Raw genomic sequence first — 16,076 nt, 5'->3', positions numbered from 1 at the left:
CTCTTGCTTTTTTATATATAAGGTTTTTAGATAAAGATTTTCCTGGTGTTTTCTGTATTGCAGTCATTCACCTTGAGCTGAGGAAGGGAAAACACAGGTGTGCATATCCACACACGCCACAAAAATGGCAGACTCTGACTTCTGTTTCCTGCTCCCCACCCCCCTGGCCACCACCGCCGCCCAATATGGACTAGGAACTTGCTTTGTGTGGTGGAGTGGGAAAGAAGCAGAGACATGTAGGCAAGCCCCATAGCTGCCAAGTTATCCCCTTTTTAAAGGGATTTTTCCTTATGCTGAATAGGCTTCCTCGCGAGAAAAGGGAAAACTTGGCAGCTATGAAGCCCGGAGCATTTCTGTGCTTTGATCTGAGCAACTCTTGTCCATGTGGCTTTTGAACCACCTGTATGATGAAGTTGGGCCTGAAGTCGTGACTGAACATCTTAAAATATCAAACATTACCTTTAGAAAGGTTGGCAACTCACCCCCCCCACACACACACACCCGCCGGTAATTCCCCCTCTCTTTCTTCCTGTATTCCCCCTCCCCCACCAGACGGGTCTCTAAAAAATTGATGATGTGAAATGAGAAGAAGGGGTTGCAACGCTCTCTCCTTCGTTACTCCCTCATTGATTGGGAAATGGTGTTCGCTTTGCTTGGCAAACAGAGCTTTGATGGATTCCCAGAGTCCTTCCAGGAACTGATCTCGCTAAAATGACATTTTTATTACTGTTCGTAAACCCCAATCTCCTGCCACCCCTGAGAGATTAGGCTTAAGCTATGGGCAAACGTGCTGGTCTACTGACTCAGTGAGGAAGGGCAAAAAAGACTGGTGGGGGAGTAGTGTTAGGTTTTGATGCAGTTAAGGGACTGGGGTGGTCTGGGGTGGGGAGGCAGGGGCCTGAGATGAGGGTAGGGAGAGAAAGTTGGGAGGGGGTCCTGAGCTGCATCACTGGTATTTATTTAAAAACCAGAAATGTGATAATTCTGGAGTGAGAATTGGAGGAGAACGAGAACTGGGGGCTAACCCTGCAAAGCATGAAATCTTCATTGGCCTCCTTTGCAAGTATACGCACCTACATAGTTTTATTTGTATGCCAACTTTCCACAGTTCAAACCGTGCTCAAGGCGTCTTACAGCATGAAACGAATTCATAACTACAACATAGTAGAAGTAGTCATGAACAATAAATAAAACATTTTTAGAAATACACAACCGGACTGAACAATTTCCACATAAATCGTAACAAGATCTAAAATAAAGATTAAAAAAAACCTCAACAGCAACAACCCCCCAAAACACCCCAGGCCAGGAATCTGTTAAGCAGCCTCAGCCCCTGGATCTTATCTGGAGTTGGGCTATACCCCCAGGCCAGGAGGAAAATGGTTTGCAAGTCTTCCAGGACTCACAGCCGAGAGTTTAGAAGTGCCCAGTGGACATTGCAGTAGCTTGTCCCTATGGTGGCCTGCAAGAGTAACACAAGGCATTTGTTTGGTTTGTAAAAACTTTTTTAAAGAAGTGTTTGTGCTGCTTTACAGCTGATTTTTCTCCATCTGGGCTCAACCGAGAGGGAAGGGCAAGCCTCGGAATGACACTGAAAACTGTAAGACAAGGATTCTCGAACTATGTCCGTGAGCTTCACTGTGTGTCTGCGGATCTCTGGTTGAAGACATTAGGCGGACCTTCCATCACATTAAACATTCGCATTGATTTTTAATTGCATTTTGATTTCTCCTTTTATTTCTTCTTGTTGTATTTTATCAAATCACAGTTTGGAATTGCCTGGATTCTGTGGGATGCAAATCATAACACAGTAGAATTCAATATAGAAGAAACAAAAGGAGCAATAAAAATACAGTTGAAAACCATCCAGGCTCTAGCACGCCATTTGGCAATTGCTACAACAGGCAGAAAAATTACTAAGTCGCCTGCCAAGACCTTCAGCGGTCTCCAAGTTGGGTGGGGTGAGTTTGGGAGCTACTGATACAAGGGACTTTAATAAAAGTAGTAAGCTGCCCAATACCTTATGACGGGAAAAGGACAGGTGATAATTCAAGCGTTACAAATAAATAATTCATAATACAGATTGTAGATAATATGCATAGGGCTGAATTGTACTCTTGAGTAGACCCATTAAAATTAACACACCTTAAGTTGGTCACATCTTTTGATTTCAGTGGGCCTACTCTGAGTAGGACTAACATGGGGGACAACCTGCTATCACTAATTATTTGAGACAGATCTCTCTCTCACACACACGCGCACACACACACGTGTATATGAATACAGACAACCTCCCATATGTGCATGCTGTATTTGTACAGGAACATGCACACATGCAATGCTGGGAACTCAGAAATGGATCCTGGAAATGGGGAGCATCCTGGAGAGTCCTCCTGACTTGCAAGGAGACCCTCCCCAGAACCTGGAGAAGACATTCTCTTCAAACTTTGGGGAGGGTCTCCTCATGAGCAGGATGCCTCCCTGTCTAGCAGCTGACTACCTTTGCAGGGTAGCAAAGCAGCAGTCACTTCCTTGCACTCAGCTCTGCTGCACCTCCGGCTCGCACATGTAATAAAATTAGTCCCTAAGCCATGCCAATCAGAAAGAAAAAAAACCCAACATCAAACCACATCTTATGCACTTGTGGTTTTTTTTTATAGCAATAAAAATGTGATCCTTTATGTGTCTACCCAGAAATAAGCCCCGTTGAGTTCAGAGGGACTCTTTCCTTGGTATATTAGTGTTGAATTGCAGGCTCAGGTTCTGAAAACCACACATGTTTTAACTGCTGTTGTGACACACAAATGTTGCCCAGTGCAGGGGGTTTATTTTGGTAATTTGATAGTATGTGATTGGCTTATCTGTTTTGGAGGTGATCTTGAGCTCAAGTGAAGAGTGTCCCAACAGGAAGATAATCTCACCTGAGAGGCGATGGCACGTAATCCCTTTTGCAAAGGAAAATTCCCAACTGCCACATTTCATTTTTCTTCCTCCCATTTCCCTCCAGCTCTGCAGTCTTTCATTCGGTCGTATGCAACCTACCCAGCCAGCCTCAAGCACATCTTCCACGTCAAGTCTCTCCATCTGGGCCATGTGGCAAAGAGCTTTGGGCTCCGGGACGCCCCTAAGAATCTCAGTGCCACCTCTGCCTTCCCAAAGCAAGCAAAGAACCAGAAGCAGAAAAGGTAAAGGCTCAACTGTGCTTTCCAACTCCATGTGTGGGTTTGACATGGGAATAATGGGCAACCGGTGGCCTTCCAGATTCTCATCAGCCCTTGCAGCTAACATGACGAGCAGCCGGGGATAATGGAACCTGAAACGTGGGAGCCTGTGGAGGGTCACAGGCTCCTCCATTCCAGATCGAAGCAGCAGCATTGCCTACTGCATAGAGCGAATGGAGGGATGTCTCTGTTTAGAAGTGACAATCCTTCAGGAAAAAGGGGGGGGATACCTCTTCTTCGATTAGGGGTGGGGAACCTGCGGCCCCTCTAGATGTGGTTGGACTACCCCAAGTCCCAACTGTACCAGCTAGCATGGCCCAATGGCTAGAAGAGAATAGGAGTTTGGGATTCAATATACTCTAGAGTAGGCATCCCCAAACTTCGGCCCTCCAGATGTTTTGGACTACAATTCCCATAACCCCTGACCACTGGTCCTCTTAGCTAGGGGTCATGGGAGTTGTAGGCCAAAACATCTGGAGGGACGAAGTTTGGGGGTGCCTGCTCTAGATATTCCCCAATTCTGCTTTAACCTGTAGAGCCATAGGGTGGCCTGGGCAAGACCCTTCCCTGTTTCAGCTGTTCCTCCTCTCAATATAGCAATATGCATCTACCCAAAGGAAGCCAAACTGTGTTGACACTTGTTTTGTGTGCTTGCATAAGGCATGATTGGTGCATGAGCAGAAAGGACCCCACACATGCACTCCTCTCTTCTGCCACCAGGAGGAGGTCTTTGCCAGAGTTAGGAGTGCAGGAAGCTGCCTCATACTGAGTCAGACCACTGGTCCATCTAGCTCTGTATTGTCTACCAGGGGTGTAGCCAAGTGTGGTGCTCTTCAGCAGTTTCGGATGGCAGCACCCGTCAGCCTCCAGCCAAGATGTCCAATGGTCCAGAGTGATGTGTCTGCCTCTCCTGCTGCCTGTCAATGCCATTGCGTCACCCCAGGCTCTACCATTCAGTGGATAAAATCCTAAATCACTTACTTAGGCCAAAAATATCTGAGGGACTGCCTCCTTCTATACAGACCCTCTTGGCTGCTGAAATTGGCAGGGGGGACGCTCTTGGTAGTTATACCACCACTCCTGTTGTGATGGGTGGCAGCCGAGAGGTGGGCTTTGCTTGTCTGTAACAGAACCTAAGCTGTGGAACTCCCTCCACAAAGGGGTGAGCCTGGCTTCTTCACTCTACAGGCGAATGCTGAAGATGCATCTCTCCTGAATTTTAAAGCGTTGCAACCTGCCCTGGGACCTGCTCTTTGTCATCATCATCATTTTAGAATGTGAGGAAATCTAGTCTCTCTGCACCTTTCTGAATCCTCCCCGTTCTGAATCCACCATGTTCATTGCCAAGCCATGAATGCTCTCCACTTTTAGCGTTCCTGTTTAGATAGGAGGCCCTATCAGATTGCTCTTTTTAAACAAATCTTAAACTGTGGGGTGTTCTTTTTAAGTGTGCTTTTCTTTTTCTAAATCATACTTTTTAATCCATGCATATTCTGCTCTGTAAACCACCTTTGCTTTAATTCAAAGAAAACCATGGTAAAAAACAACTCCCAAACTACTTTCTTCTTTTCCTTCACTTTCTTTCAATTTGTTCCCTTTCTCTTTCTTTGCTGTTTTGTTCTTGACCTTTTCTCCCAAGCCTGCCTTCCTTTTCACAAATATGTGTTGCTTTTCTCAGTTTTCCCTTTCTATTTCTTTCCTTGGGTCCCTCTTTTTTCATATATGCTCCGTTGCTGCAAAATTGATTCAACAATGCTCCAATCTGCGCAATGCGTCGGCTGTGCAATTAAAGGCCCCCCTTAATCCGTGTCACGATTTGCTGGGGCCGCTGACATCTTTAGCTCGGGCCATCCGAGAAGCAAAATTAAAGAAACGAAGTATGTTTGGCGGGGTTGTGTGTGCAGGAGGATTGGGGGGGGGCCCCACAGAGCAATTGTTGGAAGGGGATTCAGGGTGAACCATATTGTCCCTGCATTTCTTCCCCCTGCGGACTGCTGCTGCTCACCCTCACCAGCAGATGGGCAGCAGGACAGCAATGCCCCAGCGAGCAGGGGATTTAACGGAGCTTTATTTAGCTAAGAATAGCCTGATTAGCTGATAAAGAGCATGTAAGATGGTATGGGGCAGGCTTTGATGTCTCCTTAGCCCAGTAGGGAACGGGGTGATGACTGACACCAACAGTCTCGCTGGATTACAGCAGGTGGTGACAATGTCTCCCTCTGTTCATGAGATGTTCTCTCTCTGTTAAAGCTATTCCCCCTCCCCTTCTTTTCCAGAGGTGGCCTGTTAGGGGGCCCTTTCCATCCCTCCCAGTTGCGGGGGGCGGGGTGTGTGGCAGCGGGGAGAGAAAAGCTTGCATTGCCATTTCCACAAACTTAGCAGAGAGCAAAAACTGGACAGCAGCTGGGGAGCTATCAGGAGAGTAGAGGGGTGATTAATGTTTCCAACCAACCTGCTTCCACCCCCCCCCTTTCTGGTCTAAAGAGAGCAAGTGGGTGGCATATTGGAACAAAGAGACCCACCAAGTTAAGATCCCTATAACCAGTGCTATTTTCCTAGAAAAAGAGGAATGCCTCCCTCATTCTCTTAGAATGGCAATGGCACCCACCTGAGAGGTGCTGGATCTGAGTTGCAGTGAGTTTCTGGCTGGGGGAAAAAAGCCATGCCTGATCCGCCTAACCTACCTCACAGGGTGGCTGTGAAGATTAAAGGTGAGAGAAAGCATCTCGGCATTCCTGAGCTCTTTGGACAAAGAGCAGGATAAAACTTAGGAGTAAAGGTTATTATTATGCCCCACCCCCTTCTCCAAGCTGCTGTTTCGTCCCACTGGGAGAGACATTCATGGAAGCACCATATCTTTCGCGCCATAGGACACACCTGACCATAGGACGCACCTAGTTTTTTAGAGTGGGAAAACAAGAAAAAAATATTTTGCTTTCTTGAATTGTCCGAGGAATAGCAGCCAACTCCTAGAGGCCTAGGTGCTTTTGCCCCCCCCCCCCCAATTAAATATTTGAGGAAGCTTCTTTTGCAAAGGGGGAAAGCTCAATTTTTTTAGGATCAGCTCAAAGTTGTGCAGCTTTTTTGCAAATGGGAAAAGCCCCTTTTGGGGGGGGGGTCAGCTCATAGTTGTGCATTTTTTTTTGCAAAGGGGGAAAGCTCATTTTTGAGGATCAGCTCAAAGTTGTTGAGCTTACCTTGCAAAGGGAATAAATCCTGCTTTAATGGGGTTCAATTCACAGTTCTGCAGCTTCTCTAGGAAAGGAAAGGGACCCATTTCTACAGGTTCCAGACAGATAATCTAATCAGCCAGTCACATGTCTCTGGGGAAACAAGCAACCTCTCTCTGCAGACACCAATTGAGGGCTGGGCAAGGGGCCTGGGCGGGGCGGGAAGGGAGCTTATCTCCCTCCCCGATCTCTTGCAATCAGCTGCTGAGCGGGTCCTTTCAACACTCTCTTCCCCTCTTGTTAGCCTTTAGCTCTTTCTTTAAAAAAAAAAAGCACGCTCTGCCTTTTGCCCCTGGGCAACATAGCTGCCAAGTTTTCCCTTTTCTCGCGAGGAAGCCTATTCAGCATAAGGGAAAATCCCTTAAAATAAGGGATAACTTGGCAGCTATGCTGGGCAATTCGGCTCCAGGGACCACACATTCGCTCCATAAGATGCGCAGAAATTTCCTCTTACTTTTTAGGAGGAAAAAAGTGTGTCTTATGGAGCGAAAAATACGGTACTTCCCTTCTCCCTGTAGGAATATACCGGTAGTAGTTTCACGAGGGGTGTGTGCTTTTGATCAGAGGTGTTTCCAGATTGATCTTTTTAGTGCAAGCAAGAGCTCAGTACATTTATTTTCTTTAAATAAATAAATAAACCAGGTTAAAACATTAAGAGCAATGGGTCTAGTGGATTATGGGATTATATCCAGCCGTATTTTATTCAAAGTAGACCCACTGAAATTAATGTACATAAGATGGTTGTGCCAATCAATTTCAGGGGGTGTACTCTTGAGGAGGGCTTACATTAGGTCTATTCCTTTGGTTTGGGGGATGAGGGCACTGGGCTGCTTAAAAAGACATGCAGCAGGACTTATTTACCACTTAATCAACAAAACCCTCCAAGCAGTTTAAGTAAAACAAAGCTTTTAATCCTGATGAATTTTCCCTCTGACCATACCTGTCATTGGAATGCAACCCCTGAAAGGTTGACTGGGTTTGAATACAGCCCTCACATTGCAGGTGGTTCCATGCCCCTGACCTAAGGGGGTCCCCCCCTTCCTATTCTCTCTGCCTGTCACTGTCAGAATACCAGATCCTGATAGATCCACCTCATACATTTGAAGCAGACCCAGTGTGCATTTAAGGCACATGATTTCTCTCCCCCCCCCAGAGGATCCTGGGAACTGTAGTCTAAGAATGCTGTGAATTGTACTCTGTGGTGGGACTACAGTTTCCAGGATTCTTTGGGGGAAGCTATGCACTTTAAACATAAGGTGTGGATCTGGTTGTGCCACCTGTTAAGCATTATGGAAATATGCTTCCCCCTCCACCCCATGAGTAGTTTTTCAGTTTTTAATTCATATTCAAGTAGATGCGGGTTTTAATTGAATTGTTCATAGATAGATGGTCTAAGACTTGTGATTAATTGGTCTAAAATTTCTTTAAGTGGGTAACAACAGCACCATTATTTTTAAAAGAATTTCTGGAGGCTATACTTCCAAGCTGAAAGGTCTGGCAAAAAAAAACCCCTGTTGCCTGCTGTTTTCCTTATTTTTACAGTATTTTATATTCCGAAACTTTTGCTGCTTTGCATAATTTATTCTGGCTTGCCTATGCACAGGATGGGGGTGGGGAGAGAAATTAGTCAGAGGCATGAAACCCCACACTCTGAAAACATTATTCAGTCCCTCTATCTACCTGACTATCTATCCCAGCTCCCTAGATCTCCCTACATATTGCTCACAGGTTTGGAAGTATGCCTAATTTATTTTGTTATTTAGGTAATTTTATTTATTCAGTCAGTCAGTCATAAAATGTTAATACTGCTTAATATAATAGGTCTCTATGCAGTTTGCATAAAAATATACCCAATAACATTTAATAAAAAATCCTAAAAACTAGATTAAAAAACAGAGCAACGCTCTACATCACTCTCTCACACACAAATAACATAGTTTGGCCTCCATAAGGACTAGAAACTTCCTCAGTTTTTATTATTTTTAATTGTTTTAATGAAAGCAGATATTCTTCAGAAGCTGCACCCTGCACCCAGAACCATATTCAGTGGTGGCGGTGTTATCTGCACAGGTAAGCCTGCGTGGAGTTGGCACAGCTATGGAATGTGTAATTTCCCTCCCTTTGTTAAGAATCAAGACCTCAGAAAAGGTCTGATCCGCATAGTGCAGAGTCCTTTTCTATATCTGAAATCTGGCCCTGAAATTTTGCCTGATTATTCTTAATTTTAAAAAAGAAGGAAGATGCCCAAGACTAGGCATATTCTACGAGTACAAAATCAGCGGCTTGTCTCCAGTTAACCTACCCATAGTAGACCCATTAAAGTTAATGAGCCTAAGTCAGCCATGTCTGTTCATTTCAACCAGTCTGCACCGAGTATAACTAGCACTCTATACAACCCAATATTTCTTCTCAAATTGTTTTTTTAAAAAAACCAAAACAAAATCAACAACTATGGGTTTATAGTCCTTCAGCTTGCATGATCGAAATGGGAGCGGGTCTCAAATTTTAGCTTTTGCAGATTACTCCCGATTGCCCCCAATACAGAACGATCAGGTCTAATTAAACGCAAGTCACATACAGCCTCTTCTGCATTGCTTTTTGAGTAATGAGAGAGAAGTTGGCCCTTGTCGAGGACAAACATGTGGAAGACGGGTGTGAGAGAGACAGAGAAGTACATTGCATGAGCAAACCTAACATCTTAACGCTCTTTGAACTTTTCTCTTTGGCCAGATTTTTTTTGGGGGGGGGAGGCTGGCACAGCCCCCTTAGAGGACAGGCTCTCGCAGGCAAAGAAGCCCTCCCAGGCCAGGCTGCAGCTGCAGAGCTTTCCCCCTGCAAAGCAATCTCCTCCTCGTCAGATTGGAGTCCTTTTTCAGCTGCCAATTTCCTTGTGGCATTTGCTGCTTCCTTAATATCACTTAATTAGTGGCAGGGAAAGCTTGGAGCCTGGCCCAGGGAGGAATTTGGGGTGTTTTTTTCCCTCCTCTGGATGGTGCTCTGCTGCGGAAATAAATAGAGTCCAGCGGGTGGGGGGGGGAAGCTTTGAGACTAGAGCATAGTTGGGCCAAGTGCAAGATCAAGAAAGGGGGGTTCGTTTTGCAAGGGACAGGGCTGGTATCATGGAGGGAGAGGGAGGGCTATCAATGGCTACCAGCCACGGTGGCTATGCTGTGCCTCCATAGTTGGGGGCAGCAATGTTTCTGAATGCCAGCTGCTGGAAACCGCTTAAGGAGGAAGTGTTCTTGTGCTCGGGTCCTACTTGCGGGTGTCCCACAGGCTTGTAGTTAGCCACTATAAGAACAGGATCCTGGACTAGACGGGCCATTTGCCTGGTCCATCAGGCTCTTCTCATGTTCTTACAATACAAGAGGCTTGATGGGTGATTCGAGACAGAGGCGTAGTTAGGGGGGTGCGCAGGGGGCAACACTTACAGCGGGGCCTGCAGCGCACCCAAGTGACACTTCTCTCCTGGGAGTGACGCGGTGGCTTGGGCGCCTGCAGGCTCTAGGCTGCCCAAAAGGGCAGTGTGGGACTTGCGTCTGCCCGCTGCCTCCCCCTCAGCTCCTCGGAGGCACCGCGGCGTGCCCTGCCCCGGCTTGGCCTGCCCCGTCCCCGGGTACAGGGTGCATGCCGCCCCAGGAAACCAAGCAGCTATCTGCGCCACTGAGCCTCATTAGGGGACCCACAGCTCTTTTTTTATCAGTGCACTGCTTCCTGCCTAAACGTTCTGCTTCATATTTCCCCCTTTCTTCACTCTTTTCAACCTGGATGGGGAATCTGCAGGTGTCTAGATCATGGGCAGTCCAAATTTGCAGTCCCAAAACTCCCATCATCATCCTTGACTGTTGGCCTGGGGCTGAAGGGATTTGGAGTACAACACCAAAATTGGGCCTCAAGGTTCCCTATGTAATGTTCTCAACTCTATTTCCATTATTTTTCCCCTGGACTGCACCTCTACTTGTGCCCTTCAGATGTTGTTGGATTCCAACTCCAGTCAGCCCCCAAACCCCACTAAAGAGCATGGCCAGTACCCGGGGATTGTGGGTGTTGGAGTTCAGCATGGGCCTCTGAGGCCAGGCGATCCCAGTTCAGGCGTGGCCTAAACTGGGCATAAGCGCTCCTATTTACAGAAGTCACAAGACTCCAGGGACAAGATGTAATCTAGGAGCACACCCAGTCTATGTATTTTTCCACTCAAAGCGATGTACAGCCCCTTAGAGCATACCTGGGTGTTGACCAGGTTGGCCCTCACCAAGGGCCCAGGCCCAGGGGGGTGCAAAAAAAATGTGCTTCTCCACCCTGGCTCGGAGTGGGTAGGAGCCCACTTGCCCACCCATGTACTCCCTGTGCTGCTCTGGGCAGCCAACATGTCCTTGCCAAGGCGCAGTGGATGGGAGGGGGATGTGCCAATACAGCTCCTTGTGAAGGGTGCATGGGAGCCTAAGTATGTCTCTGCTTCTGAGAACAAGTTCTTCATCTAATTCCCAGAGTCACAAAACACCCTCCAACCGTATGGCATCAGGTTTGTGAGGAAACAGACTCTCAGGCCCAGTTTGGCCCGTGGTCCAGATGTTCCCCACCCCTGACCCTACAAAGGGGTCCCAGATTGCAGCATTACTGGACCTTTTGCCCTGAACGCTGCCCCTTTCGCCTCCACCAAAGTGTGTTGATACTGTGTCCTGATTTGATGAGATCATACTTTAAAAAATAAATAAATAAATCTTTCCGGGATATGGCTTTCAGCGTCAGCCAACTTTGCCATGTAGTGGAGACATCTGCTAGGTTGTCTGATGGAGCATATCTCAGTTGATAGATGCTATACCCCACTCCTATGCTGCTGCTGCTGCTGCTGCTGCTGCTGCCACCATCCCTCCCCATAAGACACTCCCATCCTCCCCCCCTTCACAGCACACATCAGCCACAGATGGCTCATTTGACTCAATGGGTTGAAAAGCAGGTGTTCAGATAGAATTAAGCCAGAAGTATCCAAGCTTCATTGCTTGGCACTGCCAGCCACCGGATGGGGCAAGCAGTGAGGAACCTCTGTCAAATGGATTGACGGCATGATCCGTGTTGAAAACAGTCCCTGATAAATGGTGGCCTCTTCTTCAGAGATGCACCACGGGTCCAAGAGGGGCGAGCGTCACCATTGTGATGAGTTTTTGGCAATTCAGGGCTGGCTGTGTTGCTGCATGTGCATCAGCAAAAAGAGCGTTTGAGCCCACCACAGGGCTGTTGTCGCTTCCCACCCTTATTTGCAACAGTCTGGTTTTGTTTTTGTTTTTTTAGAAAAAGCCGTTCTCCTGCACTCAATAGCTAATACCTGCCAAAGTAATGTACAAAACTACATTTAAAGACCATCAGTGGTATGTGATGTTAGACTTAGAGCAGACCCATCAACTAATACGGGTAAATTAATTTCAGTGGATCTACTCTGGGTAGAATTTAACTTGAATGCAACCCTGTAAATCCACGTAAAAATAAATGACGACTCAAAAGCAGCAGAATTCATATCCCAGCCAGCTCAAAAGCTACTTGGGAACTTGGGAAATAATGTTCTTGACCTGCCTTTTGATAGGACAGCAGAGAGGGAAGGGAAGATCTTTCAGACCTCCTGGGGGAGTTCCAAAGCATGAGGGGACACAACAGAAAAGACCCTGCAGCCTGCTGAGGGTCTCACTCTAAAATCTGCTAGGAAGAGATTGCAGTGGTGTATATTTATTTATTACATTTATATCCCACCTTTCCTCCAAGGAGCTCAAGATGGCATGCAAGGTTCTCTCTCACCTCATTTCATCCTCACCCTGTGAGGTAGGTTAGGCCTAGGGTCAGTGAGTTTTACCCAGCAAGCTTCATGGCTGAGCAGGGATTCCTGAGTCCTAGCCCAACACCCTAACCACTGGCTTTTAAGCCTGTGGTCTCCATCTTCTCCCCAAAACAACCATATGGGGTAGGCTGAGGCAGGTGCTGCGCCAATGCCTGCCATTCCAGGGAAATAGCCAAGACCCCTCTGTAAGCCTATTTAAAGAAAATTCAGCTAGGCATTCCATGCAAGATCTGACTTCCCATTTTCATTTCCCACCCTCTCCTCAGTGTAGTTCTGCTCCAGAGCAGGGATGGAGGAACAATTGGCCCTCCAGATGTTGTTGGACTCCAATTCCCATCAGCCCCAGCATCCAGCATGGCCAACAGTCGGGGATGGTGGGAGATGTAGTCCAGCAACACCTGGAGGCAGCACGTTGGCTGTCCCTGCTTCTCTTCATCACTGGAAGAACAGTTGTCCTAAGGAGGCAAAAATATTGTTCCTGCCATTTTGAGGCAGCTGAAAAATCCATTTTACATTGTTTGTTGTTTTTGTTGTTTTTATATACTCATGTTTCTTCCAAGATGGGATCAAGGCAGCTTCCAACGTCTAAAAACATCTTTATGAAATGCAAAGTGATAAAAAGAAACTAGTTAATAACAATAGCACATTTAGAGCCAGCCATTCAAATCTACTTTGCCCCAACCGTAGCCCAGTGATCAGCATCGCCTGCACCTTGGTTTCCAAAGGCTCATCTGAACAGGAAGGTCTTTGCCTGCCAGCAGAAGGAAAGCAAAGAGGGAGCCAGTCTGACCCCTCTTGGGAGGGAATCCTACAATATATGGATGTGTTTCTGAAGAGAGGGGCTGGTGGGCAGGTGCAGGATATCACAACCCATATATTTACTATTGGCAAAACAAGGGAGCTCTTTTTTAAAACATGAGAGTTGAGCGAAGATATGAAATGTCTCCGTGGTTCAGCTGTGCTTTGCTCTTTCCTTGTGTGTGAACTACTGTTCTCTTTCACCTGCACACCTGTTGTGCATTCACACCTCAAGGGGGTCTGCAATAAGGCTTGCTTTTGAAAGAGGGAGCTGTATCTTACCATCTCTTTTGAGAGAGAGAGAGAGGAGAGACAGACAGACAGACAGACAGACAGACAGACAGACAGACAGAGACTGACTAGGAACCTGTTGACCCTAAATGTATGACTATTCAGGAGATGGATTTTCAAGGTAAGAACTCAAGGAAGGAGACTCAGCCAGTGGAGTCTGATCCATCAGGATGAATGGCGCTCTTTTCTCCGCACCAACCTCATTCCATCCTTGGCCAGCTCCCTACCTGGAGATTCTGGGGATTGAATCTGGGACTTTCTGCTTGCAAATCATGTGTTCTGTCACCCCATTATTGTTCTACATCTAAAAATAAAGTAATGCTCCAGCCTTCATGATTCTGGGATCTTCTGCATGCACTGCGAAAGTCCTAATCTCCCCCATCCCCACAACTGCTATTTAATTTTAGAAAAACAAACAAACTTGGATCTGTTATGTAATGAATGGCACATCTAGCTTGGCCCAAAATTCCACTAAGTTTGGTGGGAACGTTGAGGAGTGCATACTTAAATCTTAAAATCCAACAATATATCCTTGTAAAACCAAATCCTTTTAAAACAGTTTTCTCCTTCCTTATCTCTCTCCTTTCTTTTGCCCAGGCGTGAGTTTCTTCTCAAGAAAACTCGGGGCAAGCGCCGTCTGGCCGAAATCTTGCAGTCTGAATACTCGAGTGGCTTGGACATGGTTGCATCTAAGGTCAAGAGGAAGAAAAAGCTGGCCAGCCTGGGAACTGAAAGATGAGCCAGAAATTCTCAGCCTCTACCAAGACAGCTGAGACTCACAGTAGCTGCAATCTGGAAGTATCACAAAAAATTGAGGTGCTTCTTCCCCCACCAACCCCTTTTGCAAAGCCTACTCCAGGGAAAGGGAAAGCAAAATTCAGAACAGCATTGTCCTGTATGAAATTTAAAGGTGTGCTGGTTGTAACAACTTTTAACCAAAACTTTCTTTTGGGGTGGGGTTATGAATGCAGAGTGGAGCCTGCAACCCCTGGAACAGTGGTAATGGTGAAAGCGGTAGTCCTCCTAATTATATTCATTGTAATTTTTTTTATATATTTACCTTACATGAGTCGCCTTAGGAAGAACTTTATTCTTGAAGGATGCTGTAGAAATATATTGAATGAATGAATGAATGAATGAATGAATAAATAAATAAATAAATAAATAAATAAAGGAAGTGTGTGTGTGTGTATGTGTGTGTGCATACATATGTATAAACTTCTATGACTTCTTCAGTCTGCTTTACAAAGGATGGATGGGGGACTCCAACTCCTATCAACTCCAGCCAGCATAGGCCAAAAGCCAGGGATCATAGAATCATAGAGTTGGAAGAGACCACAAGGGCCATCCAGTCCAACCCCCTGCCAAGCAGGAAACACCATCAAAGCATTCCTGACAGATGGCTGTCAAGCCTCCGCTTAAAGACCTCCAAAGAAGGAGACTCCACCAAACTCCTTGGCAGCAAGTTCCACTGTCGAACAGCTCTTACTGTCAGGAAGTTCTTCCTAATGTTTAGGTGGAATCTTCTTTCTTGTAGCTTGAATCCATTGCTCCGTGTCTGCTTCCCTGGAGCAGCGGAAAACAACCTTTCACCCTCTTCTATATGACATCCTTTTATATATTTGAACATGGCTATCATATCACCCCTTAACCTTCTCTTCTCCAGGCTAAACATACCCAGCTCCCTAAGCCGTTCCTCATAAGGCATTGTTTCCAGGCCTTTGACCATTTTGGTTGCCCTCCTCTGGACACGTTCCAGCTTGTCAGTATCCTTCTTGAACTGTGGTGCCCAGAACTGGACACAGTATTCCAGGTGAGGTCTGACCAGAGCGGAATACAGTAGTACTATTACTTCCCTTGATCTAGATGCTATACTGTACTCCTATTGATGCAGCCCAGAATTGCATTGGCTTTTTTAGCTGCTGCATCACACTGTTGACTCACGTCAAGTTTGTGGTCTACCAAGACTCCTAGATCCTTTTCACATGTACTGCTCTCAAGCCAGGTGTCACCCATCCTGTATTTGTGCCTTTCCTCTTTTTTTGCCCAAGTGTAGTACTTTACATGATGGGAGTTGTAGTCCAGCAACATCAAGAAGGCGACAGGTTCCCCATTCATTGTACAAAGGAGGATGTTTATTTTTAAAAGATTAGAAGGATGGGCTGTTAAGCTGTGACACAGAGTGCCTTGAAGGTGGTGGACTCTTCTTGGCTAAAGGTTTTTCAGCAGAGGGTACGACACCCCCCCCCAACCCCAGACAGGGTACTGTAGCCAGTCGTACAGAGATACACGGCAGATTATTTTTTGCATCTTTGAGGGTGATTTGAGTGATCCAGGTATACAGATACACAACAGAACTGTCCTAGCAGAGGCAAGTTAAGAGGTCTGGGAAGCTGCCATATACTGAGTCAGACCATTGGCCCACCCAGCTCAGCATTGTCTACACTGACTGGCACTGGCTTTCCAGGATGTTACGCACAAAGCAGAAGCTTCACCACTGAGCTAGGACCAGAACAGTGACTTAAACAGAGATGCAACTGACAGCATCCTCCATGTGCTTGCTTTTGTATTTCCATGATTTTTTCAAATCCATTTATTTCTTGTGGCTCAATAGTTCTGGAATTTCTGCCCCATGTTATTTGCAACTGTCCTGATAGCCTCCAAACTCTTATCACAGGACATCTGTTCATGCAATGTGTTCGCTACATA

At 46.3% G+C, this 16,076-nt stretch overlaps 1 protein-coding gene across 1 annotated transcript in view; it reads left to right on the top strand.

Moving 5' to 3' along the window:
• Nucleotides 1–14,540, top strand: part of DDX31 (DEAD-box helicase 31) — a 70,065-nt gene extending 55,525 nt beyond the window's left edge. Inside the window, exons 19-20 of the mRNA XM_035102204.3 lie at nt 3,008–3,185; nt 13,965–14,540. Coding sequence (XP_034958095.1) covers nt 3,008–3,185; nt 13,965–14,106 — 320 coding nt within the window. The 3' untranslated portion in view covers nt 14,107–14,540. The remainder of the gene's footprint in view (nt 1–3,007; nt 3,186–13,964) is intronic.
• The last annotated feature ends 1,536 nt before the right edge of the window (nt 14,541–16,076 follow it).

The sequence above is a fragment of the Zootoca vivipara genome, chromosome Z2 (assembly GCF_965207765.1).
Source record: "Zootoca vivipara chromosome Z2, rZooViv2.hap1.1, whole genome shotgun sequence".
Taxonomy (NCBI): domain Eukaryota; kingdom Metazoa; phylum Chordata; class Lepidosauria; order Squamata; family Lacertidae; genus Zootoca; species Zootoca vivipara.
Note: the sequence above shows the minus strand (reverse complement) of the source record. Positions and strands in the feature narration are given on the sequence as shown.